Source organism: Pecten maximus, chromosome 17 (genome assembly GCF_902652985.1).
Source record: "Pecten maximus chromosome 17, xPecMax1.1, whole genome shotgun sequence".
Classification (NCBI taxonomy): domain Eukaryota; kingdom Metazoa; phylum Mollusca; class Bivalvia; order Pectinida; family Pectinidae; genus Pecten; species Pecten maximus.
This window is the reverse complement of record NC_047031.1, coordinates 13,513,458-13,536,963: the sequence shown is the minus strand read 5'-3', so window position 1 is coordinate 13,536,963 and position 23,506 is coordinate 13,513,458. Positions and strand designations below refer to the sequence as shown.

Sequence of the window (23,506 nt, the reverse complement as noted above, 5' to 3'; positions counted from 1 at the left end):
AACTGAAAACAGCTATTTCAGACACCCTAAATCAAAATTTAACATGCAATGGTTGTCTTGCTTGACAGCAAATTAAAAGGAGTTCCATAAAAGTGACATAGGGACCTTTAAACACCGCTGACAAAAGTGTATAGATACTGATAGGGATTATGTTACCAAATTACATGTCCGGCAAAATTCAAATCCTTCAATCATTATAGGAAGTTTGAGAAGGATTTCTGAAGTTTTTCTGAGAAATGGCAACTTTCAATGATCGCAAATGACGATAGGAAACCCATCGATTATTGTTAAATGCTCATCTGCTTAAGCTTGTTTTTAAATTGTGCAGTACTTGCTGAGAAAATATAAACAGTCAAAATAAGAGACGGCCAACTATCGGCTATTTACTTTCACTAATCTAAACATGCACATCTAGTGAACTCCGGAACCTTCTTATGATATTTGAGAGAGCCCTCCCATTACATCTAAAGGGCTAAAACATTACTGATTTAAAAAATCATTTTCCGACAGACTATGGGCAAAGGCGATTTCAACAGTAAACCGTCTAATTATGGTAAATAAAAAATCTACTTTGACATTACATTATAAAAGGCTTGTCGCCTAATAGTCTTAAGATAGCTTACAAACAAGGAAGTTTCGTGTTCTGGTTTCCCTTTTGTACTTTTTACTGACGTCAGTTCTCAATAAATGTTTTTTTATGTAATCTGCATTTGCCATATGCGAATTAAGATTAAAAATAAAATGTAATGTAAAGATTTCCAATCAAGATAAGTGATGGGCTTGAATTGTCGATCTTCGAATATTGACAGTGTAGTAAAACAAATAACGCATCATTTAAGCTTATGTCGTGGTGCGGCGTCCGTCGTCCGTCCGTCTGTCTGGCCGTCTAGCGTCAACTTTTTAATTTAAACAACAAAAATCAAGAGCCCCAGGGACTTCATATTGGGCCTGTAGCATGCTGGGATGAATTGCTACCAAGTTTGTGCAAATAAATGACCTTGACATTCATTCAAGGTCACATGGGTCAAATAGGCTATAATCTTCAAACGACTTTTTCTCAATAACCAAGAGGCCCAGGGACTTGATATTGGGCCTGTAGCATGTGGGGTTGAAGGGCTACCAAGTTTGTTCAAATAAATGACCTTGACATTCCTGTAAGGTCACATGGGCCAAATAGGCTATAATCTTCAAACGACTTCATCTCAATAACCAAGAGGCCCAGGGACTTGATATTTCGCCTGTACGTGCTGGGGTGAAGGGCTGCCAAGTTTCTTCAAGTAAATGACCTTGACCTTCATTCAAGGTAACATGGGTCAAATAGGGTAAAATCTTAAAACAATTTCTTCTCAATAACCGAGAGGCCCAGGGACTTAATATTGGGCCTGCAGTATACTGGGGTGACGCGCTACCAAGTTTGCTCAAATAAATGACCTTGGATTTCATTCAAGGTCACATGGGTCAAATAGGCTATCATCTTCAAACGACTTCTTCTCAATAACCAAGAGGCCCAAGGACTTGATATTGGGCCTGTATCATACTGGGGTGAAGGGCTACCAAGTTTGTTCAAATAAATGACCTTGACATTCCTGTAAGGTCACATGGGCCAAATAGGCTATAATCTTCAAACGACTTCATCTCAATAACCAAGAGGCCCAGGGACTTGATATTTCGCCTGTACGTGCTGGGGTGAAGGGCTGCCAAGTTTGTTCAAGTAAATGACCTTGACCTTCATTCAAGGTAACATGGGTCAAATAGGGTATAATCTTCAAACAATTTCTTCTCAATAACCGAGAGGCTGCTCAGGGACTTAATATTGGACCTGTAGCATGCTTGGGTGAATGGCTACCAAATTTGTTCAAAAAAATGACCTTGACTTTTATTCAAGGTCACATGGGTTAAATAGGCTATAATTTTCAAACAATTTCTTCTCAATAACCAAGAGGCCCAGGGACTTGCTATTGAGCCTGAAGCATGTTGGGGTGAAGGGCTACCAACGTTGTTCAAATAAATGACCTTGACCTTCATTCAAGTTCACATGGGTCAAATAGGCTATAATCTTCAAACAATTTCTTCTCAATAACCGAGAGGCCCAGGGACTTAATATTGGGCCTTTATCATACTGGGGTGACGCGCTACCAAGTTTGCTCAAATAAATGACCTTGGCCTTCATTCAAGGTCACATGGGTTAAATAGGCTATCATCTTCAAACGACTTCTCAATACCCAAGAGGCCCAGGGACTTGATATTGGGCCTGTATCATACTGGGATGAAGGGCTACCAAGTTTGTTCAAATAAATGACCTTGACCTTCATTCAAGGTCATATGAATCAAATAGGCTATAATCTTCAAACGACTTCTCAATAACCAAGAGGCCAAGGGACTTGATATTGGGCCTGTAGGATGCTGGGGTTAAAGTTTGTTCAAATATATGACCTTGACCCTCATTGAATGTCACATGGGTAAACTAGGCTATAATCTTCAAATGACTTCTACTCCATAACCAAGAGGCTCAGGGACTTGATATTGGGTCTGTAGCATGCTTGGGTGAGGGCCTACAATGTTGTTCAAATAAATGACCTTGACCCTCATTCAAGGTCAAATAGGCTACAATTTTCAAACAGCTTCTCAATAACCCAGAGGCCCAGGGATTTGATATTTGGGCTGCAGCATGCTGGTGTAAAGGGCTAACAATTTTGTTCAAATGAATGACATTGACCTACATTCAAGGTCACAGGGTATGAAATATTTTAAATGTTGAGATAGCCAAGAGTCACCAAGACCCAATATTAGGCCAATAGCATGCTGGAATGAAGGACTAGAAAATTTATTGACATGAATAAACCTAGCTTACTCTGATATTTGAATAAATTTGTTATCAGCATAGTATCTCTTGAAATTTGCTCAATCAACTGCAAATTTACTGTAGAACCAGGTGAGCGATACAGGCCGATTGGGCCTCTTGTTTTAATAGTGTTTTGAGTGTGGATATTTCTCCTTCAACTGTTATCAATAAATTGATCTATTGTTTATCATATATATTATGTACGTATATTTATCTTATAATACAATGGAAATGTACGTCAGAACCATCACTCGTTAAATGTTTTCTATGATATTAAACCAACAACCGGTCACGTGGTCGTTAAATAATAACAAAAAAGCCCAGTCATCAACATGAATTTAAAATATTAATAGGCTTTATCCAACAGCCATACAAAAGCCATGTAAATAATTATATTATAATGAACAAGCCATGAAGTCAAGTCTTTTACGAAGTTTATTATTGATGAAATTCAAAACAATGAAGAAAAAATATATATAGTAATAGGCCTAACATAGCGTTAACACTGGATGAGAAATCAGAACTCACACTTTATTGTTAACATAGCGAGCTGAAGACAGTAAAAACAAACGATTATAGCTAAATTCATATAATCATTGTATGAAAATCATTGTCGAATGTTACACAACACTCTTCAGCTAATGATATGAAAATATTGTAAATATAAATCAATAATACTTATCATTAAACCCGGGTCTCTCCGACAGATAGGCGTATGTTTCCCAAACTAATAAACTAATATTTCTCGTTGAAAACTGATCGTGACGTTATAAAGTATGTGTATGACGTCATTATATTATTTGTGTCTACATAATTTATGTTATCAAATCAGTAACCGAGAAATGTTGAATGACTAATTAGAAACAAGAGGCCCATGGGCCTTAACGGTCATCTGGCAACCACTTAAAGCATGGAACACACCACTCAATCCAGCATCATTATCATAACTTATTTACACGCAGACAGTTATGTTTCAGATCAAATCTGGTTTGTATCCTTTTTGGCTTAAGGAGGAGCAGCATCTTACAGCAGAATTTCAGCCAAGTTCCCATTTGGGGGGCATGTCCCTGTGTCCTAATGGGTCGAACAAGCCTCCTTTATATCAATTAGGGATTTCACTTCCCCAATGATGTTTCATACTAAATATTATTTTAATCAATTAAGGCATTAATGAGGAGTAGCATTTTAAAGCGATATTTTACCTAAGTGTTCCTTTTGGTTGCCCCATCATTCTTTCCCAAGGGCTCAGACCTATCTCATTTATATAAATTATGATTGCTGTTCCCTTAAAATGTTTCAAACCAAATTCGGTTGTAATCAATAAAGGCATTAAGAAGTACGATTTTAAAGCAAAATTTGTGTTAAGTTCTCCTTTTGGGGCATCACTCTTCTGTCCCCACGGGCACCACAAGCATCATTTATAAAAACTGTGATAGCCCTTCCCCAATAATATTCCACACCTAATTTGGAAGTAATCCACCCAAGGGTTAAGGAGGAGTAGCATTTTGAAAGAAAAAGTCTTACGCAAGGCGGACGACGACGGACGGAACACGATGGCAATAGGTCATCCTCACCTTTTGGTTAGATGACCTAAAAGGCATATACAACATTCAGTGTAAAGGTCAATTGATCAAGAGGAAGTCAAATATATAACAATTGTTACGGATGGATTACGGACTCGAGGAAAACACAGGACAGAAAACATACACATGAAATTGTTTTAGATAAAAACATCCCTTTGGTAAGTTGGTACACGATTGTTTGTCCCAAAAGTATGTCATCAAAAAGATTCCATGTCGTCGTACTGTAATCTAGCTACAGTACTTATCACACATCTACATTCGAGATTGTCCACGTCCTTCGCCAAGGTTAGTGGTACTCCAACTCAGCCTTGTAGCCTCAGGCGGAAATGACGTTAACATCATTCTGTTCAAATATACAACAAAAATGTTTTCCTTACTTCATGAACATAATGTATATGTAATATTTCAATGTTGTCTAAGTATACTATCAACTGATAAACATAGACAACACTATTCCTTTCATAATATTGGTCATGAGACGTCCATTGTTTTAAATCCAGTATTACGTCATTTCGAAATAGCGTTAACATTACCATAACGCATTAAATAACTAATATTTACTTACAACTCCGTGCATAACATTCAAATAAGTTAAAATATTGGACTTACATGATACTGTAGTGATTTGGGATCAAGTAACTTTGGATCGAATCGCGTTCTCTGTGAAGTGTCGGCATGCGTTTCGTCTTTAAATTCTATCACGCCATCCTCTTTCACAGCATCCGTTTTCCGTGAGACGTACTTCAATAAGCCTGTTACAGCCAGTACGAGGACGCCTACTCCAAGTAGTACCCCAACGATCAGCCCGATATTAGTACCTGTGTCCTCAGTTAAGTATATGTCCTCATCGTCATCCTGTAGAAATGTTTTCTTTGTTTGTTATTTTGTTTTTATTTTTCAAGGATACTTTCTTATATTCACATGTAAATTAATAATTGCAAAATGTATGCATCCCTATATATTTAGGCACAAATTATTACCACCAGTCAGCAGCAGCAGTGGTATCTATGGTCAAACCACATCCACGTACTCATGTAATCACAAATACTAGCAGCAGTGAAATGATTTGTAATTTTATTTACAGTAGTAATTAATGTAGGCTTATGTGCACGCGATATCCAACTACTTTTCATATCTTAGAAGGTCATTCAATGGCGTATAGTTACATTCCTCAACATTGCTGTTTTAGGCTAATTCTAATTAAATTCTAAAAACAAACACAAAATAACTATTTATTACCTGCAATGTAAGCCATTGAATAGAACGGTCACGTTGACGTTCTTGTCTTCATAAAGATTATCTAATTAGCAATAAATGAAGAGTTGGACGGGTATCAAGGGAATATCAACAGCCAGTGACGTGAGAGGATGGGTTTCTACGTGAGTTTCAATAGAAGCAAAACAAAGGAAAGATAGGAAAAATACACATCACAACAGATAAGGTAAAAATACCAAGCGTTACAGCAGATCTATGTTGGTTTGGTTTTATTTGTTTAACGTCCTATCAACACCTAGGGTCACTGAATGACGGCCTACCGTGCGTGCGATATGCATGCCTGTGGTGAGTGTGTATGTGTGTTTTGGAAGGCTGCATTGTGTTGTGTTAAGTCTCCTTGTCATAGGCCAGAACATATGGCGATTTATAGTGCTATCTCACTGAGGCATACTGCCGAAGACACCCAGGAGGACACCCCACCCATTTACATTATACTGACAACGGGCGAACCAGACGTCCCACTCCTAATATGGTGAGCCGAAAGCAGAAGTAGCAACTACCATTATTTTGGACTCTTCAATATCCATTAAAAACGAAAATATAATTCTACATGCCTTAAATTTTAGTACCGTCCTGTGTATTACAACCAAACATGTACCTTGCTGTTGTCATTAACCACCAATTCATACGACGTTGATGTGGTTACCAACTGTGACACCTGGCAACCACTTCCGGTTGATGGGGACGCATTTACTGTAAAATTTCTAACACAGCAATTTCCACTGAAACAAAGCAAAACGTTTAATTTTATGTATAACTTTATCAGTACAGACAACTCGGATTAGATTTTCTGTGTTACGCTAAACACTTTTAAATATTCAACGTTATTCGTTTTACATGTTATCCACTCATTAGTACCAGTCTTGTTTGCCCAGATGAAACTGCACCAGACAGGTCATAATGTGGAAGGAAATTGGAGTTCCCGGGGGAAGCCCACGCGGTAAGACAGGTGACCACTTTACTGACTTTGTGAATTCATTAGTTTTATATCTAACGGAAACGTTTTTGTATTCATACAACTATTTCAATTTCAACGCATGTACATATTGAATATATAACTAGATGACTTGACTAAAAATTTATGGTTCTATTACAATATTTCAAACAGCTGTTACTCTCATAAACAATGCGTTCATTTCTGGAATACATTTGAAAACAAAATATTTCAGACCATATTGATTATCATTCATCAATCTATCATTCTAGATTAACAGCATACTAGCATATCAGCAACACACAAAAATAACAAAATCACAATTATGACAACGCTAATTACATTGTAGTTGTTATATTTCACAGGGCTAATATTTTGCAGTCCCACACGGACCTACTTTGTCGGTAAATGCTTCCTTATATTTGTATTTAATGACATTTGGAAATAAAATCCACACAAATATTTCCAAATATACAGTAGATGACAGTTTATATCGAAGTGATCAGAATTATTCATTACTCACTTGATATGAAGACGTGTGCTGTCGACACCGTCAATTGTTACTGTGACGTCATCGGCGACTTGGAATATCCATACGTCAAACGAAAACACAGCAGTGGCAGACCACGTAAACGTCGAACAATTGCTACTCTCGGCAATGGCCTGGTTGCATTTAGGTGACGCCATCACTGATGAACAGAACGGCCCAGTGAACTGCATAAGGAATCGGAATAAGACATTGATTTGACTAATGAAATTCTCTTCGGAAACATAATAACCATGTAAAGCGATAACATAAGCATGCATTTTTTACTATTGTTTTAATTCTAAATTTATCAAACTGCTCTGTAATAACAGTCGATGCGAGGTCATCAGAATAAAGGGAAAAGATCAAGATTCCACATTGTGCAATTCGAGTTATCAGAGTTCCAGATTCCGAAGTTAGACTGCTTTACGAGGAAAGATAGTACGTAGGTACGAACCATTCCAATATGAATTTAGTAATATAATAACTACATTCTACAGCTGTAACGAACACGTATATGTTATGTTTTTATACCATGGCTGTGTATGTCGTTGACTGGAGAACAATGGATGATCCATGAACGTTGACACTGACTGTATAGGTGCTGCAATATAAATATTGATTAATTTGCAGCAACCTATTGACAACCTCGTTTTCTTTTGACCATTTAGATAACAATTTTGAATAATTATTGAAATTGCTTATTGATTCACAATTTGATATTTATGCCAGGGGTGTCAAAGATTAAAAATCATTTTGCTGCTTCTGTTTAAAATATGGTAATATCTATATTTAACATAGATTTTCACTTGTTTTAGGCAGACGTGAATCCGGAGAAACCTTTCCTTCAAGAACACCTGTGATTTTATTTTCCTTTTCCATTTTACGGGTCTCCATATACAAACATTTTGAACATTCATATTCACCCCTTCGTTAATAGAATTAAGGTCACATTTGCATGTTTTTATTCTGATATTCATCTCGTTTTTTTCATGATGATATAAAGAATTAGTATCGCCGAATTTTCAGCGTTTGTTCATGAAGTACTGAAAATCATATAAGCATAAATTCACTGACAGTCTTGTATCTGTTATACAAACTATACATTACATACATGTATTCCAATTCGACGATGCTGGATAACTGAAAGGTCCCAGTTATGTTCTTCCCTGCGTTGACACTGTGAAGTCTTGACGATGGAGACAAGACGCGTCCCTTATCATCGACGATAGTAACGGTGTATGTTTCTGTAGTGTCACCCAGGTTACGCAGTGTATAGGTAACGTCCTGAGGTGTTCCGATGGCAAGGTTTCCTGTATCATATTGTATTCGAAGTATACACAGACATCGGTTAAAAGCATACAAGTTTGTGCTTGGAGAAATCAGAAAAAAAATAATGTCTTGCATAAATGAAATGCCGGTTTGTATCATTTTAAAAGCTTCGGAAGTTCAAGTAAAAAGTAAAATGAACTTCAGCATTAATTAATTTTTAAGGTTATTCTAAAGTTATTTTACTTTCGTTGTTCTAGATTATAAGATCAAAAATACACTGAACACAAAATAACCCTTGTTAGTGAAACATGTCTAGACGATAATAGTTAATGAAGATGCAGAATATGATTGATTCCATTGTTTAACTTAGATTTGACTCACCATAAATTGGTTGTACGAACAAATCCACAGCGACCGGAGTGACTAATGTCCCTACCATTCTTTTGAACTGGTAGCCATTCTGATCAATCCCACTCAATTGGACATAAAAGTTCTGAAACGCCAATTATTGCAGAATGAAACTTCGAGATTTCTGGTTTCCGGACTACTACATGTATACTTACGCCAGGTTAGCTCAACATACACATATTCGTACATTTATACGCGACCAGTGGTCATCATTTGAGTCGCCATGTTTCGCTAACATAAACTGTATGGATACATTTTACTATCATATCATTCTACATCATTTACTATATCAGATTCGTGGCTTTATTCAACAGCTAGTCCTTATGAATTTAGTTATAAAGAAGAGTATTAACACTAATATATAAATACAATCACCGACCCCGATTCTATAAGTGCAGTTTTTTTCAATTTTTCAGATATGACCTTATCAAGGACACGCTTATTTCAGGTTTGGTATTACTGATATTCAAAAACAAATGACTGATCTCCAGAACAGACCGGAACAATATTTTCGGAGAAACTGTTTCCATGCATTCCTCAGGAAGAACGTCCGGAGAGTCATTATCTACCTCAAATATTGCACAATTTCCTTATTTTCTTTATTCATATGGTGTAACGAAAAAAGGAAATACATTCATAGCGGTATTTCTTTGAATTTAAGATGATGTTCGGTTTTACTTTCTATATAGACACAAGTGTACCAACTCCATTACTTCTCATATACAACCCTGTCGAACATATGCGAGTCACATGTAATGCATTAACTAAGCTTGGCCTTGTAAAGGATTTTGTTCATACAATTTATATATACAGTGTATATATATCAAAGGTACACTGCTTTTACAATGAAACTGAAACTTACCGTTCAAACGATATTAAAATCCTGTCACCGCTATACAATGACAATGAATATACCTAATCCTGCCAAATAAACTTACTCTTTCCCTATATTCTCTTCCCAATGACAAGTATACGTACATGCTCACGAACGATCGCCTTTTGCTTCCGAACACAAAAGTACCATATACATATTTTATTACGCTTTTGTTGCCTGGCTAAATTTATTGAAGATAATTTGTCACTCTTGTACTCCAGTAACAAACTGACGAGCCGACACTTCTACCTCAGCAAAATAACAGTATCACACGCTACATTTAACTTCATGTCTCGTATATGATACCTAAATGCAAGAATAGATCAGAGGTGCCTGTGAAGTTCGTGACGTCATAGTCATGTATATATAATATTTTCTCTCATATTTTCACTGCGTGTGTCAATTCGTATAAAGCGTTCTTTTTAAAACGTCAACAAGGTTCTTTTATGGCTTCATTACATACTAGTATACTATTGTATGACGCATTATCGCGGATCTTCGCTTTTAAGCGTGGCAATTACATTGATGAGCCGTATCCGTTTCCCCTTATTAGCATCATGTGCTAATAGTGTGTGTGTGACCAAGGACTTTATTTTAAGGATGATGCAACTTTGTTATATCAGAAATGAAGTTAGTCGAAAGTCATCAATTAAAATTTACACAGAATGTATAAGACCAATTATAAAATTGATAACATAAATACATAAGATGGGATGGGATAATTGTACTCTACAGCTCAAAGAACTTAAAGAATTTATCCAGTTGGAGACAGCTAGAATTATAACGGGACTTCGATCCGGAACATCACACAATATATTAATTATATTTAGAACTTGGTTGGAAAACATTGCCGGCAAAAGGGAACAAACGCAAACAAATGATGACATATATATCTTGAAAAAAACATTTTTTGCTCTGATAACTTTTCTATTATTCTTTAAGGTTGTACAATATATTAAGTGTCTTCGTAGTACATAAACTAGGTATGTTTTCAGTTAAATTTTAGATAGTTTTGACAGCTCTGGTAAGTACACGTATATGCACATGGACTTTTGGTCTATGTCTGTCAATAACTGAGTGGAGTGTAATTTATATATGTTCAATAATAATTGAATAATAGCTGTATTTGTACTTTTTGTGTGTGACGTGTGAGATTTGCGAATGAGCTATCTTCATTTTAGTGTTGTATTTTATATTTTATTTTAAAAGTTTATTACTGTAAATTACAAAATGTCAATTTATTAGAATATAACGGCTTGGCCTGTAATTATATTCCTTTGACTTACAACATCTTTGTCTACACATTTTGTTGAAACAACAAAAGTATATCACAATTCAATTATATTCAAAGTTTTGAGGATAACTTTCAGCTCAACTCTATAATTGAAGAAACATATATTGAGGAAAGTCGAAAAGGCAGTAAAAAAAACTGTAATGGACGAGATCAATATTGAAAATACCCATTGTAGATGACCAATATATGAATTGGAATTAATCTTTATGGATAAACCTACCAACTACCCTTGGAACTGTACCCAGCATACATGTATTTGCAGAATGTGCTTTATTTGGATGCGTCATTATTTTCTGTAGAAGCCATTGGGAAAACACTTGACGTCCAGAGATATTAACACTTAAAAGTACCGAAATAAAAAAAATATCTGAATACTTCAGTTTTACCATCAATAATGTATACAGTTCGTCAAAGAAGGATTGTACAAAAAAAATCAATTAGCAATAGTATTATTGGTTGAACTTCCTATCATCAGCTAAGTGGATCTGTAAAAGGAACAGCAATTCATTCTTATCTTACGTGAATACATGTATTCATACAACTATGCATGTTGTATCTGTGTTTCTATCCGAGTTGATTAAGAATGAAATGAAGAAAATAAGTAGAGGATATGTGCGCAAACTGCTTGTTTAAGATACACATGATCAGAATGTTTATTGCCCGTGAACACTGCCTACTATTGGTTGAACAGAATCTGGCCGTGGTATCTAAACGAGGTAAGATTAATAGTTAATGGCAACAGATGAGAGATATTGGTACTCACTGTAGAAGGGATCTCGATTGAAGTATAGCCAGTGGTTATAGACGGTAAAAACGTGATGTTAATCGGGGCGGTGACAGTTACAGTTCCGTCCTCGTCAAGAATGTTCATAGCAAATGATGACGCGGCGGAGTTCAGATTGTAGACTTCCACGGCCAGTGTGTAGTTTTCGCCTCAAAGGATTTGCATAAGTTACAGGCGATAGCACCTTTTAATTTAAATGTCAATGCAAAATTACGATAATAAATCGATACAGTTGCATCTTCTTGGACACGTTAGTGGTGCTAGGAATCACAAGAGAGGAATTCTAAAAAGGAAGTTGGGGAAAATAAAAAGTAAGACACAAATATGTTCAAATCTGGAAAAGGCCTTCGAAGAGGAAAAGCAGAAACGTCTATTGTTTATCAAGTTTTTTTCAAATCCTGGGTTTAGGATATTGGATAATATGTGATGTCATCCATATGGCTTCCTGTTATAGATAGCGTCGTACCATACCTATCATCTGGATTTTCATATCTATGACGTGATACTGTAACTATGATTTGGTTTCGGCTACATGTGACGTTATACAATATCTATTATGGGGTACTCATTATAGATGAGGCCACGCATTACATAATATTTGGTTTCTGCTACATGTGACGTCATACTATACCTATTATTGGGTTTCTGTTGGATACGTAGTATATCCCCGAGTCGTCCGTCTCTATAAGCTGGAAGTCTATATCTAAATCGCTGTACACATTAATGTTGACTTCCCACTGTCTAATTGCAGAGCGAGTCAGTACCCAGGTACCGGGCGTCGGATTCTACAAAGCACAACGGTGACAATTATGTTAGTGTTATAGTGCATTGTTAACATTCTGTATTGTTTGTTCATCTACTGAAAAGCAAATGTTTGGATTTTGATAAAATATGTGCAATTCTAAAAAGCGCGACATTTTAATGCCAAATAATTAACATTTGTTTATGAACCCGCAATACCTGTATCGTCATAGTGATGCTGGAACTGGAATATGACCGAGTGGCGTTTCCTGTAGAAAAAATATCCACGGTTCCTGAAATCCAGATACATAATGTAAATAAAAAAAAACGGTTAAGAAATTATCGACACACATATAGATGTACTTCAGTTGCCATCGAAAAAACATTAGTCTCGGCTGTTTCGCAAAATACCACAAGCACACGAGGACAAAATATACTTGTTCTATGGTGTCGGAACAGAAAAGGACATACTATCAAACAACGTCAACACATGACGACATAATCATCGCTCGTGTCTACTAATGAATCTTTCGTTAGACTGTACATATTCTAACCGATGGTTTGTGTAACTATATATATTCTTCAAGTCAACAAACATTTACACAATTCACTAACATTCTATACAACACCATGAAAACACAAGGACAAAATATTTCACGCCATCAAAGCACAGGCACATAATTCCATGCCATCAAAACACAATAACACAAATGTTTGTAAGAGGCGACTAAAGTTGGGATCTTATCTTTTCTTTCGTCTTCCTAATGTCTCCCTTGACAATGCCTCACTTATTGCTTTTCGTTGCGTGTTCGCCCCTGTGAGAAGGGCTTTGGGTTTTGTCCCCTGGCCGAGACATACGAAAATCCTGAAATATGGAATCACTACTCTTGCTAAGCGGTAAGAATTTTAGGGAGTGTGGCGACAGGTTTGCCCGTTGTCAGTATATTGTTACCGGATGATGTGTCCTGCTGGGTGTCTTCGACAGTATATTTCAGTGAGGTATCACTATAAATAGGCCAAATATCTCGACTATCACAAGGAGACTTAACACGAACATATCGCAGCCTCCCAAAACACACTTACCCACTCACTACACATGCATATCACACGTACGGGAGACCGTCCTTAAATGACTAGCTATTGATAGGACGATAAAAAACAATCAACCAAGCCAAACAGCATATTATATCACACCATCCGACGACACACTTACCTGTTGGGTCTGCTAAGGACGCTTCCGTTAGACTGTAGGGACCCGAGATTGTGATTACAAGGCTGTCTATTTCACTGTCTACATATACATCCATCGAGTGGCCTTCTGATGTTGTCTGGACAAAATAGTCCATTACCGATGTAGAGGGCGTAAAGCTTTCCTAGAAATTACAAGACGAAGAAATCTAAGATAACGAATTCTTTCATACACTTTTCAGACAAATGCTACTAGAATACAGCAAGGTTTCCATAGTTTGATTATACTAATCATCGTTTCATTATTCGTTAATTATATCACCAATGTTTGGTTTGGTTTGGTTTATTTTGTTTAACGGCCTATTAACAGCTAAGGTCATTTAAGGACGGCCTCCCGTGCGTGCGACATTCCTGCCTGCGGCGAATGCGAATGTATGTTTTGGGAGGCTGCGGTATGTTCGTGTTAAGCCTCCTTGTGATAGACCGGAAATTTTGCCGATTTATAGTGTTGCCTCACTGAAGCATACTGCCGAAGACACCCAGCAGCACACTCCACTCGGTCACATTATACTGACAACGGGCGAACCAGTCGTCCCACTCCAAATATGCTGAGCGCTAAGCAGGAGTAGCAACTAACATTTTTAAAGACTCCGGTATGTCTCGGCTATGGGGACAGAACCCAAAGCCTTCCTCACAGCGGCGAACGCTCAAATAAAGACAAAAAGTGAGGCATTGTCAAGGGAGACATAAGGAAGAAGAAAGTCGATCAGAAAGAAGAGAAAAAGGTAAGATCCCAAATTTAGGACGCATGTCGCAGGCACGGGAGGCCGTCCTTAAATGACCTTAGCTATTAATAGGACGTTAAACAAAATAAACCAAACCAAATCCTACGATCATGCAATTGGGGCAGCAGGTACAATTCTTACGTCCTACCTGCAGGGCAGTATCACCAATGTTATCAATGTCATCAACATTTATATGTAAACACGTGACATCTTACCTCGAGCAACTTATCAAGAATTGTGGGGAGTTCACTACTACCAATTCGATACACAGTTCCTCCGGTACCACCAGCAATACTTTGGAACGTCGCCAGATCTCTTTTGTGTCTTAATGGAACATCTGTTAATAGGGCAAAGTGAATTCGATATCTATAGAATTAAAGTCATTTGTATAGTCCATATATTCAGATTATTTAGTATTTACCGTGTTTATGGCGTTTCAATTTTACCATAAACGTCAATATGGATATTTTCAGGGGTAATATTATTTCAATGTCTTCCATCCTGAAAGTACTCAGCTTAAATAATTATTTTTAAGTTTACGAGGACATCAGTTGCGTGATATGTACAAAACATACGAAGAGAGAGAGAGAGAGAGAGAGAGAGAGAGAGAGAGAGAGAGAGAGAGAGAGAGAATGACATACATCTGCGTCGTCGAGAACATGATCCGGTAAGTAGAAATTCAACTTTTATCCCTTTTGCATTTGCAGCACCCACAGCAGTGGCAGCATTATATGTATCTTTAGCGTCGGCGTCAGTGGCAACAATGATTACAGAATTTAATTCCGAGAGTTCTATAGCTGCAACAAAAGATAAATATGTATATTCATCAAACGACAGACGTGCTCAGAGACAAAACCAGGTGATGAGGAGCGCCTGTAAACCACTCGACGATAATTAGTCATTCAAATAATATCCCATGAATGTGCGTGATAAAAATTAAACACAAAATGCGAAGTGGTCTCAAAACGTTACTTATATCAAATGCTATATCTGTTCCTGAGGATGAATGTATCTTACTCTTTTCGTTAAATGTACTGATGTATAGTGTGCTTTGTACAATTCTTTAAAACAGATTCTATCATTTCGAATTGATAACCTACATTCAATTCACCTTGATATGACGAAATTATAAACAAAGTAAATCATACGGTTTTGCTTTGTTGTAATATTGTTTAAGGGCCCACAAACAGTTGGACACCGTTTTGTCAGAAAAAAACAGTACAAAATACTTCCACAAAATAGGATGTTTAACAAAAATTATCAGTACATCGAATTTGCACCAATTACATTGAAATTTTGTATGATGAAATGGTTGTGAACGAATTTGTTGTCATATCAAGATCAATCGAACAATTGTACAAAGCACACTATACATCAGCACATTTAAGAGAGAGAGAGAGTACGATACAGTAGATCAAAAATAATACCATACTGCTGTTTCATCCTTCCTCAACTAGTCCGTGATACGAAGGGCCTAAAGTGATCGTCAAAATAGGAAAACAGAAATGTCCAAAACCTTATCAAAATAGGTTTTCACAAAACTAAGGCTAGTATACCAGATCGAATATAAATACAACTGTGACAGGATCATTTAATACAAAAAAATAACTTACGGATTGAATGTTTCCAAAACATCAAAACACATACTATAGATGCATGTGAGTGTTTGTAACGAATCATAATTCAGAGTTGTTTAGATAACAGAAATTTACTAGAATTGAACAATTAAGTACAAACCAGCCAGCAATCCAGATATTGCATATTCTGGACAATCACCCCCTCCACTGACAGAAAGTGCATCAAGCCATCGAATCATTTCATCACCATCAACTGTACTGGCAACTGTAGTCAAACTTTCTGCAAGTATAATTATATAGAAACGTATCAAAATGAGTTTTTGCTGTTTTTGTGAATGGCATAAAATCACAGAAAAAATGTCTTGGACGGATGGCACGTGTTTGTGTCGTCGTATCAATAGTTATGGTCATTTAAGATTTGCCGGTATGTGTGCAAGATGCATTTGTGTTTTTGAGCGGCTGTGGTCTTTCGTCTTTGTCTCCATGTGATAGCGCGAACCGGATGTCAACAAACGCCCACCATACTCATCATGCAGAGGGGGTCGTCCTTCAATGATACGACCATAGCTGTTGATGGGACGGTAAGTTATACAGATCCAAACCATAGAATCACATATATTTTTGGTTGATTAATTATGTTACCTGAACAATATTTGTATTGCTTATTTCGCACAGTTGCCTCCGTTATCAATGATTTAACAATGGTGTCAAGTGTAATGGCAAACTTCGGGGCTGGAAGTCTACCAGAAGTGTTCACCACCCGATAGTATGAATACCATATTTAAATATGAAATTAGGAATGACAAAAACAGCATTGTAACTTACATTTTATCAATTCATTTGCAATTAACACGTTTTAACTATCATACGTTATACATACCGGGGTCATTGAATGTAGCTAACACATATTTGCTTGGTTCGATAGTACCCACTCTTTCTTCGTTGACTCTTTTACTTAACACCGCCTTCACATGTGCTATATCATTGCTCATGGACCCACTGACGTCGATAGCAAATCCAAGAGATGTTCTCGATTTCCTTTGCAATCCAAAAAGGTTTAGAATTTTATCTTGATCGATGTCTGTGAGTATTCCACTTGCTGTAAATAATCAGGTAATTGAAATGATTTTAGGTGAGGATATTAAAAATATGTTTTATTTTGTTTTACAATCAAAATTATCTGCAGCGTCTTCTAATGCTATAGCTTCTCATTACGACTATACAGTAGTAGATCGCGTTGACTTCGACCAGTATCTAAGTTCAACTTCTTAAACGACCTCTTCTAAATAAACAAAGACCTAGATACCTGATATTGGGTCGGTAACATGCTGGAGTAAAATGATAAGTTCATTAGAATGAATTACCTAGACCTACATTGAATGTCACAGAGGTCATATAAAACCTTAAGGGAACAACCAACCAATTGAAAAAAATATTTTTGAAACAGCCCCTGTGTATAGAAAGTTGAATCAAGGATAAAATGTCTGGCAGCCACTGATTGGCCAGTATGTTATGAAGCGAGAAAATAGATATGTAGCCTGATAGGTTACTATCAAGAAGAAATGTTGATATAAATTTCGTAAGTCCGATTGGTTTTTTTCCCAAAAGTTCACGTAATAATAGTAAACAGGTAAACATTTAAGATTTTTGAGAATTTTTACTGCGAAATTCACCTATTTTCAAAATGGCTACCCTGGAGAAAATTTGAGCTGAAGGACCCAACTTTTTTTTTTTATTAGGTGTTATATCAGACCCTAAACTTTTGTTATAAACCATAATCGTCATATTCAATTCAAGAATTTGAATGAAATAATCCAAAACGTTAACACTAAAGTCTATGGGGAAACAATTGGTTGGTTGCTCTCTATAACGACTTTCCAATACCAAAGAGGCCTTGCAATGACATTAACAATGATCCCGGTGAGCTTGACCTACATATGTCATTGTAGTCAAACAAGTTAAAATCTTAAAACTACTTATCGATAATCAGGAAACACATATATCTGATACTTAACCCGAAATTTATATAAATTAATAAATCTATCATACTTTGGAATTTTAATAAAGTGGTAATCAGCTTTTAATCTGCACAAATGACTTAGATCAGCTTTAAAATTGCATTAGAAGATTAGCGATATATTTTGGTATCTTGTTAATATATCCCAGGATATTTTTTAGATTTAAGTATTTTAGGGAAAAGATTTCCAAAGAACTACAGATTAACTTCGTGCTGACGAAGAGATTACGACACCCGATTATACCAGTCAATCTGTTGTGAACATCTTTTATCGGTTTTGGATATCCATAGCGAAGACGTGTTTTGTGATTGTTCCGCAGTTGTAATTGGAAATAAAACAGCTTGTCATTTTCTTATAAACTGTATGATAAACAAAGAAATTATAATGTTAGATATAATTATAGACACACTTTCACTCCTTGGTTCTTCAATAAAACCAATTCAATACCTGTGCTACTTTCTATTATTATTTTAGTTAGTTTTTGCGCCAATATCATTGGACGTTGAGACCCCACGTGACCATCCTTAAAACAGTGATCGACCGATAAAAGTTGATTGAAAAAGTTGATTGACCGATCCATCTATAAATAGATCGGGAAAAAACCGCGGCAGAGCATCAGAGCATGTTAGTCATTTGAGCGTTTGATTCAGAAGGGCACTGAAATAAACAGTCAAGCGTCTAGCGTGATCTTGATTGTAAACAATCGCAGACGAGACGAGTCGAAATGGCTGACAGGTTTGCTTCTCTGTCAGTGGATGAAAAAGACAGAATCTTTAACAATGCAGATGCGGCAAACACGAAAAGAGTTACCACGACGGCAGTGCGAGTATTTAGAGAATACCTTACAAGTAAAAGTCTTTCTGCGGAGTTTGAAACGTATGAAATCTCCGAGCTAGATGAGGCCCTGGCTAACTTTTATCTTGAAATGAGGAACAAAAACGGAGAACTGTACAAAAAATCTACTCTCTTATCATACAGACACGAAAAATAATAAAACAGTTATAGCCTTTAGATTTCGGTCGATGCATGGTTTTATTGACCGAAGAAAAATTATCAACCTCGGACTTCGTCCTCGGTCGATAATTTTTCTTCGGTCAATAAAACCATGCATCGACCTCATCAAAAGGCTATAATTGTATAATATCGACTTTTAAATGTCGTGATTTTATCCAGAAAACCACATTTAGATATGATTCCCTATAGGGTCTGTAAGTCTCGTCTTGAGTGACGCTTATTTCCGGGTACCAAACACAGCTTATGTAAGTAGTCTCACAGAAGAAAAAAATGTCGTTAACATATAAAAGTCAACGAAATACACATTTTCAAAATAAGTCTTGAATACTTTATCAACTGGCAATTTTGTGTTTTTGATACAGTTGCTATTTTTCAAATTATTGCGATTTTAAGTTTTCCCTATGTTAACGTTATGGCAAAGTACCCGGAAGTAGTATTATCTCGTGAAATCTCGGGACTTAAATGGAGAGACTTACAGACCCTATTGGTATAAGCTCGATTAAAAACTGGAGAGGAAAAATAATTGTTTATATTTTTATTGTGATCTGCTTACTTGAATGTATGAAGAACTCTACTGTAGCTTGGATTGCAGCCTCAGAAGCTTGGGGATGGAGATGAGAATGTGGCGAAAGATTCCTGTCAGTAGTCTCCTTATTGATACCCCCTGTCGCCGGAGTATCCTTCCCAGAATCCCTCAGGCCACCATGGCTACACTTTCCTTTGACGCTGGCTGGGTCAGCTATGACAGATTGAAATCATACTTAAGTTTTGTATATATCAGATATGAACATACATTTGTTTTGTATGAACACTCTGAAATAAGTTATATGTTACCGTGTTTTCAGTATAATGTGACCGAGTGGAGTGTCCTGCTGGGTGTCTTCGGCAGTATGATTCGATGAGGTAGCATTATAAATCGGCAAAAGTTCCGGCCTATCACAAGGAGACTTAACACGTACATACCGCAGCCTCCGAAACACACATACGCACTCACCACACGCATGCATATTGCACGCACGGGAGGCCGTCCTTAAATGACCTTAAATGTTAATAGGGCGTTAAACAAATAAAACCAGACCAAACCAAATCAATTTGTTTTGTGTGCTATCAAGTCAGACAACAGCAGTGTTTAACTGTCTATATATAGTATTTAGTTTTAATAGAGTGCATCAACAATCGACCCGTTAGTACAAAATACTGACTACAGCTTAAATTTGTGTATTTATATTTAATTGAGATATGACACTTTGTTGAAAATGAGGCGGTTTGTGCTGTTACTTCCCAATAATACAGCTCGACATTTCAATCATGTCATGAACTGGAGTTTTTCTGCTGTGTTTTTGGTAGTCAAATCGCGAAGAGAATAAAAATGCCACTAAATAGACCTATATACATTTTGGATGCTAAATATAAATGCGTTATCACCGTGAAGAGGTGTGTCGATATGAACTGATACACACCTGACGGTTTTGGAGAGTGATTCTGACCATACCAATATCCACTGGTGAGACGATCAGTGACCAACAAGTTGGAATCACAGGAACCTAATCTTAATCTGAAATAAATAGAACAGCATAAATAAAGCTCAGTCTTTGGAGAATACATCTCCTTCCCACCAGTAGGATACAGCATACACGAGTGAAATAGCTTAAACATATTTAAATAGTATGCAACCTGAATCTCATAAGAATGTAAACATGGAGCAAACTATTTTGTAAATCTACGTAAGGATTATTTCCTAAATCGCAATTACATTTTTAAAACTTACGCGGAACTTCTGTCGTCACAAGAATTACAAGTTGCTTCATCCGTCGAGGCTATCTGCATCAACTGCAGTGTCGCCAGTGAACCTTGTCGAAAATGATGAATTGTCACATAAAATCAGTTGTAAAAACCTATTCTGACATGGATCATTTCAACGCCTTGTTTTCGCATTTGCTTATCTTTGACACCAACACATTTTGTTCATGTTAATTCGTTATAAAATTGCATTCTCTATTTATTGCAACTGATAAATAATTAGTCCAGATATCTATTAGTGTATTTTTGCAAAAGATATTAAACACTAAATCTGATTGATAAATAAAAATAATTAAAAAGTATACATATTTTTGTATCACAGCCATCATTTCACTGAAAACATACCAAAATCTAAATAAGGTGTTCCACCGTTCATCTCGACCCAGTTTGTATTGCTGTAGAACGATTGGATGATCATCAGACATTTGCCAACTTTCTTTATCAGCAGCTCGACTTTGGCATCAGTCAGCGTTCCAGCTGACAGAAGCGACATTATCTCCATCCGCGTGTCTTGGACTATGATATGTGCTTACAAAAGGGGGGAAGTATATATTAAAATGTTGTATTAATATTATTTCACTTTGTATGTGTTATCGAATAGCAATATTTTAATGTATGTTTAATTATTTGATGACGTCATTGTATTTCATGACATCGTGTTGTTGCTTGTCAGCATATCAGATAAACATTCTTAACTAATCATTTTGCGACATTCGTCAATTCCTGAGGATTAAATGAAGAATTTGTTGTACTTAAAAAAAAAAATTAAAAGCAGTCGTTGATGACCCCAACCCTATCCCAGCTTCATCGAACAATATTTAAATTTTGGCCAATCAGAAGCCTCCATTTAGTTTCCACAGTAACGGTTCTTGGAGAACAGTTTGTCTTTAATAAGTTAAATGGCTTTCCGAGTTTAGTGAAATTGAGGTGAGGACTGATGAGTTTTTGGTCGTCACACAAAAACTTGTGTATGATGACCGAGTTGCTATGACAACCAAAATATCCGAGAAATCCGCGAACAAGACATGTCTCATTAAGTTCCACAAAGGAGCATAATTTCGATAAAAAATTACGGGACTTTTAGACGCCATTAGATTATTGATTAACATGTGTGGGAAGTTTCGTTGATATCCATACAACTCCCCCAACACATGCATACAGTCCGTTGAAGGTGGGGGGATAGTAATCGAATCCATCTATGAACTACTACTTTATCTTGTCTTTTTATACCCCCGCAACGAAGTTAGGGGGGGGAGGGGGGGTATACTGGAATCAGGTTGTCTGTCCGTCCGTCCGTCCGTCTGTCTGTAGACGCATTTTGTCCGGACAACTCCTCCTAAACCGATGGGCCAATTTCAATGAAACTTCACACAAATATAGGGGACCATGTGTAGATGTGCATGCCACTTTATTTTTCACAAATTATGGTTGCTATGGCAACTGGTCACTATAAACAGGTTTTCTAATAAGAACCATAACTTTAAGTTTGTCCGGACAAATCCTCCTAAACCAAAGGGCCAATTTCATATACCTTGGGATAGCGCGGTTCGACTTTTACGAATACATTTTAATCACCAACCTTCCTTGATTCGTTCAGAGTTGACAGTATAATCAGGGTCCATGTGATAGGACTGGTAAACACTGGATACAGCGTCGGCAAACTGTCGGGCCTTCATTTTGTAGTTTTTATAACTGTTGATGTCTATAATGTTCAAACAGTTAATTAGCATTCTTTACGACAAATCAACACTTATTGGGTTATTAGGGCCAAAAGTAGTGTGTATAAATTGACATGAAATAAAACGGCATAAAACATGCATACACAAATTGGTACGTTCACGTATATAGTTTAAAACGAAAAAAAAAACATTAATAATTTCTTTTATCTCGTGGTACAGACTGACAGTTTTAAATGAGTTCAAAATTATGCATAAGTTAACAGATGTTGATAAAGCTTTTTATTGGTTGGAAATCAGTGCAACGATCAAAATGTGTTTAATTGTAAATGGTTCATTACATGCGATACCCTTTGACTGGTCAACACGTTTCAGGATTAAGAATTAATATACTAGAAAAAAACCCCTTAATGTTAAGAACAGTAGAACTTTAAACAAAACAGATTCAATTGTCATGTTATTGTAATTTTGTGTTGTTCATGCTGCCATTATTGCCACCCTCTTCTACTTATTATTGTTATTATTCAAACTTTATCCCATTCTGATGTTAATGAACTCGCACAAATCTTACGCCTCATTGGTCATTAAACGGCTTTAAAGTATATTTGATATCTTAGATTTTAAATTTATTTTCATATCATAAACCATCTGATGACTGTTCATTGATTGTATGTTAAACTATCGTTCATTAGAAATCCTTACAGTCAGGAATATATTTGCCTGTGTGAAACCAATCAGTTCAGCCAACCCGGTCACATTATACTTACAATTGGCATATACTGCTGAACATTGCCCTGAAACACACCCTCAAGCCAAATATCGGTGCCCTAGTACAGTTGTGAAATTGTTTACCAATGGCTTTCAACACCAAACACTTAACATCTTGAAACTGATGCTGCATCGACGTCGTGGTGG

At 36.6% G+C, this 23,506-nt stretch overlaps 1 protein-coding gene across 1 annotated transcript; it reads right to left on the bottom strand.

Moving 5' to 3' along the window:
- Positions 1-3,259: 3,259 nt before the first annotated feature.
- On the bottom strand, positions 3,260-22,612 carry LOC117315698 (von Willebrand factor A domain-containing protein 7-like). The gene is made up of 20 exons (XM_033870021.1): positions 22,495-22,612; positions 21,261-21,443; positions 20,884-20,965; positions 20,576-20,670; positions 19,669-19,854; positions 16,964-17,182; positions 16,244-16,363; positions 15,148-15,303; positions 14,722-14,843; positions 13,747-13,906; positions 12,753-12,826; positions 12,424-12,577; positions 11,772-11,941; positions 8,814-8,925; positions 8,275-8,473; positions 7,695-7,764; positions 7,158-7,348; positions 6,299-6,422; positions 5,035-5,280; positions 3,260-4,768 (listed from the first exon to the last, which is right to left on the bottom strand). The coding sequence occupies exons 1-20, from the start codon at positions 22,589-22,591 to the stop codon at positions 4,742-4,744; spliced, it is 2,787 nt and encodes a 928-aa protein (XP_033725912.1). The 5' UTR covers positions 22,592-22,612; the 3' UTR covers positions 3,260-4,741.
- Positions 22,613-23,506: the final 894 nt, after the last annotated feature.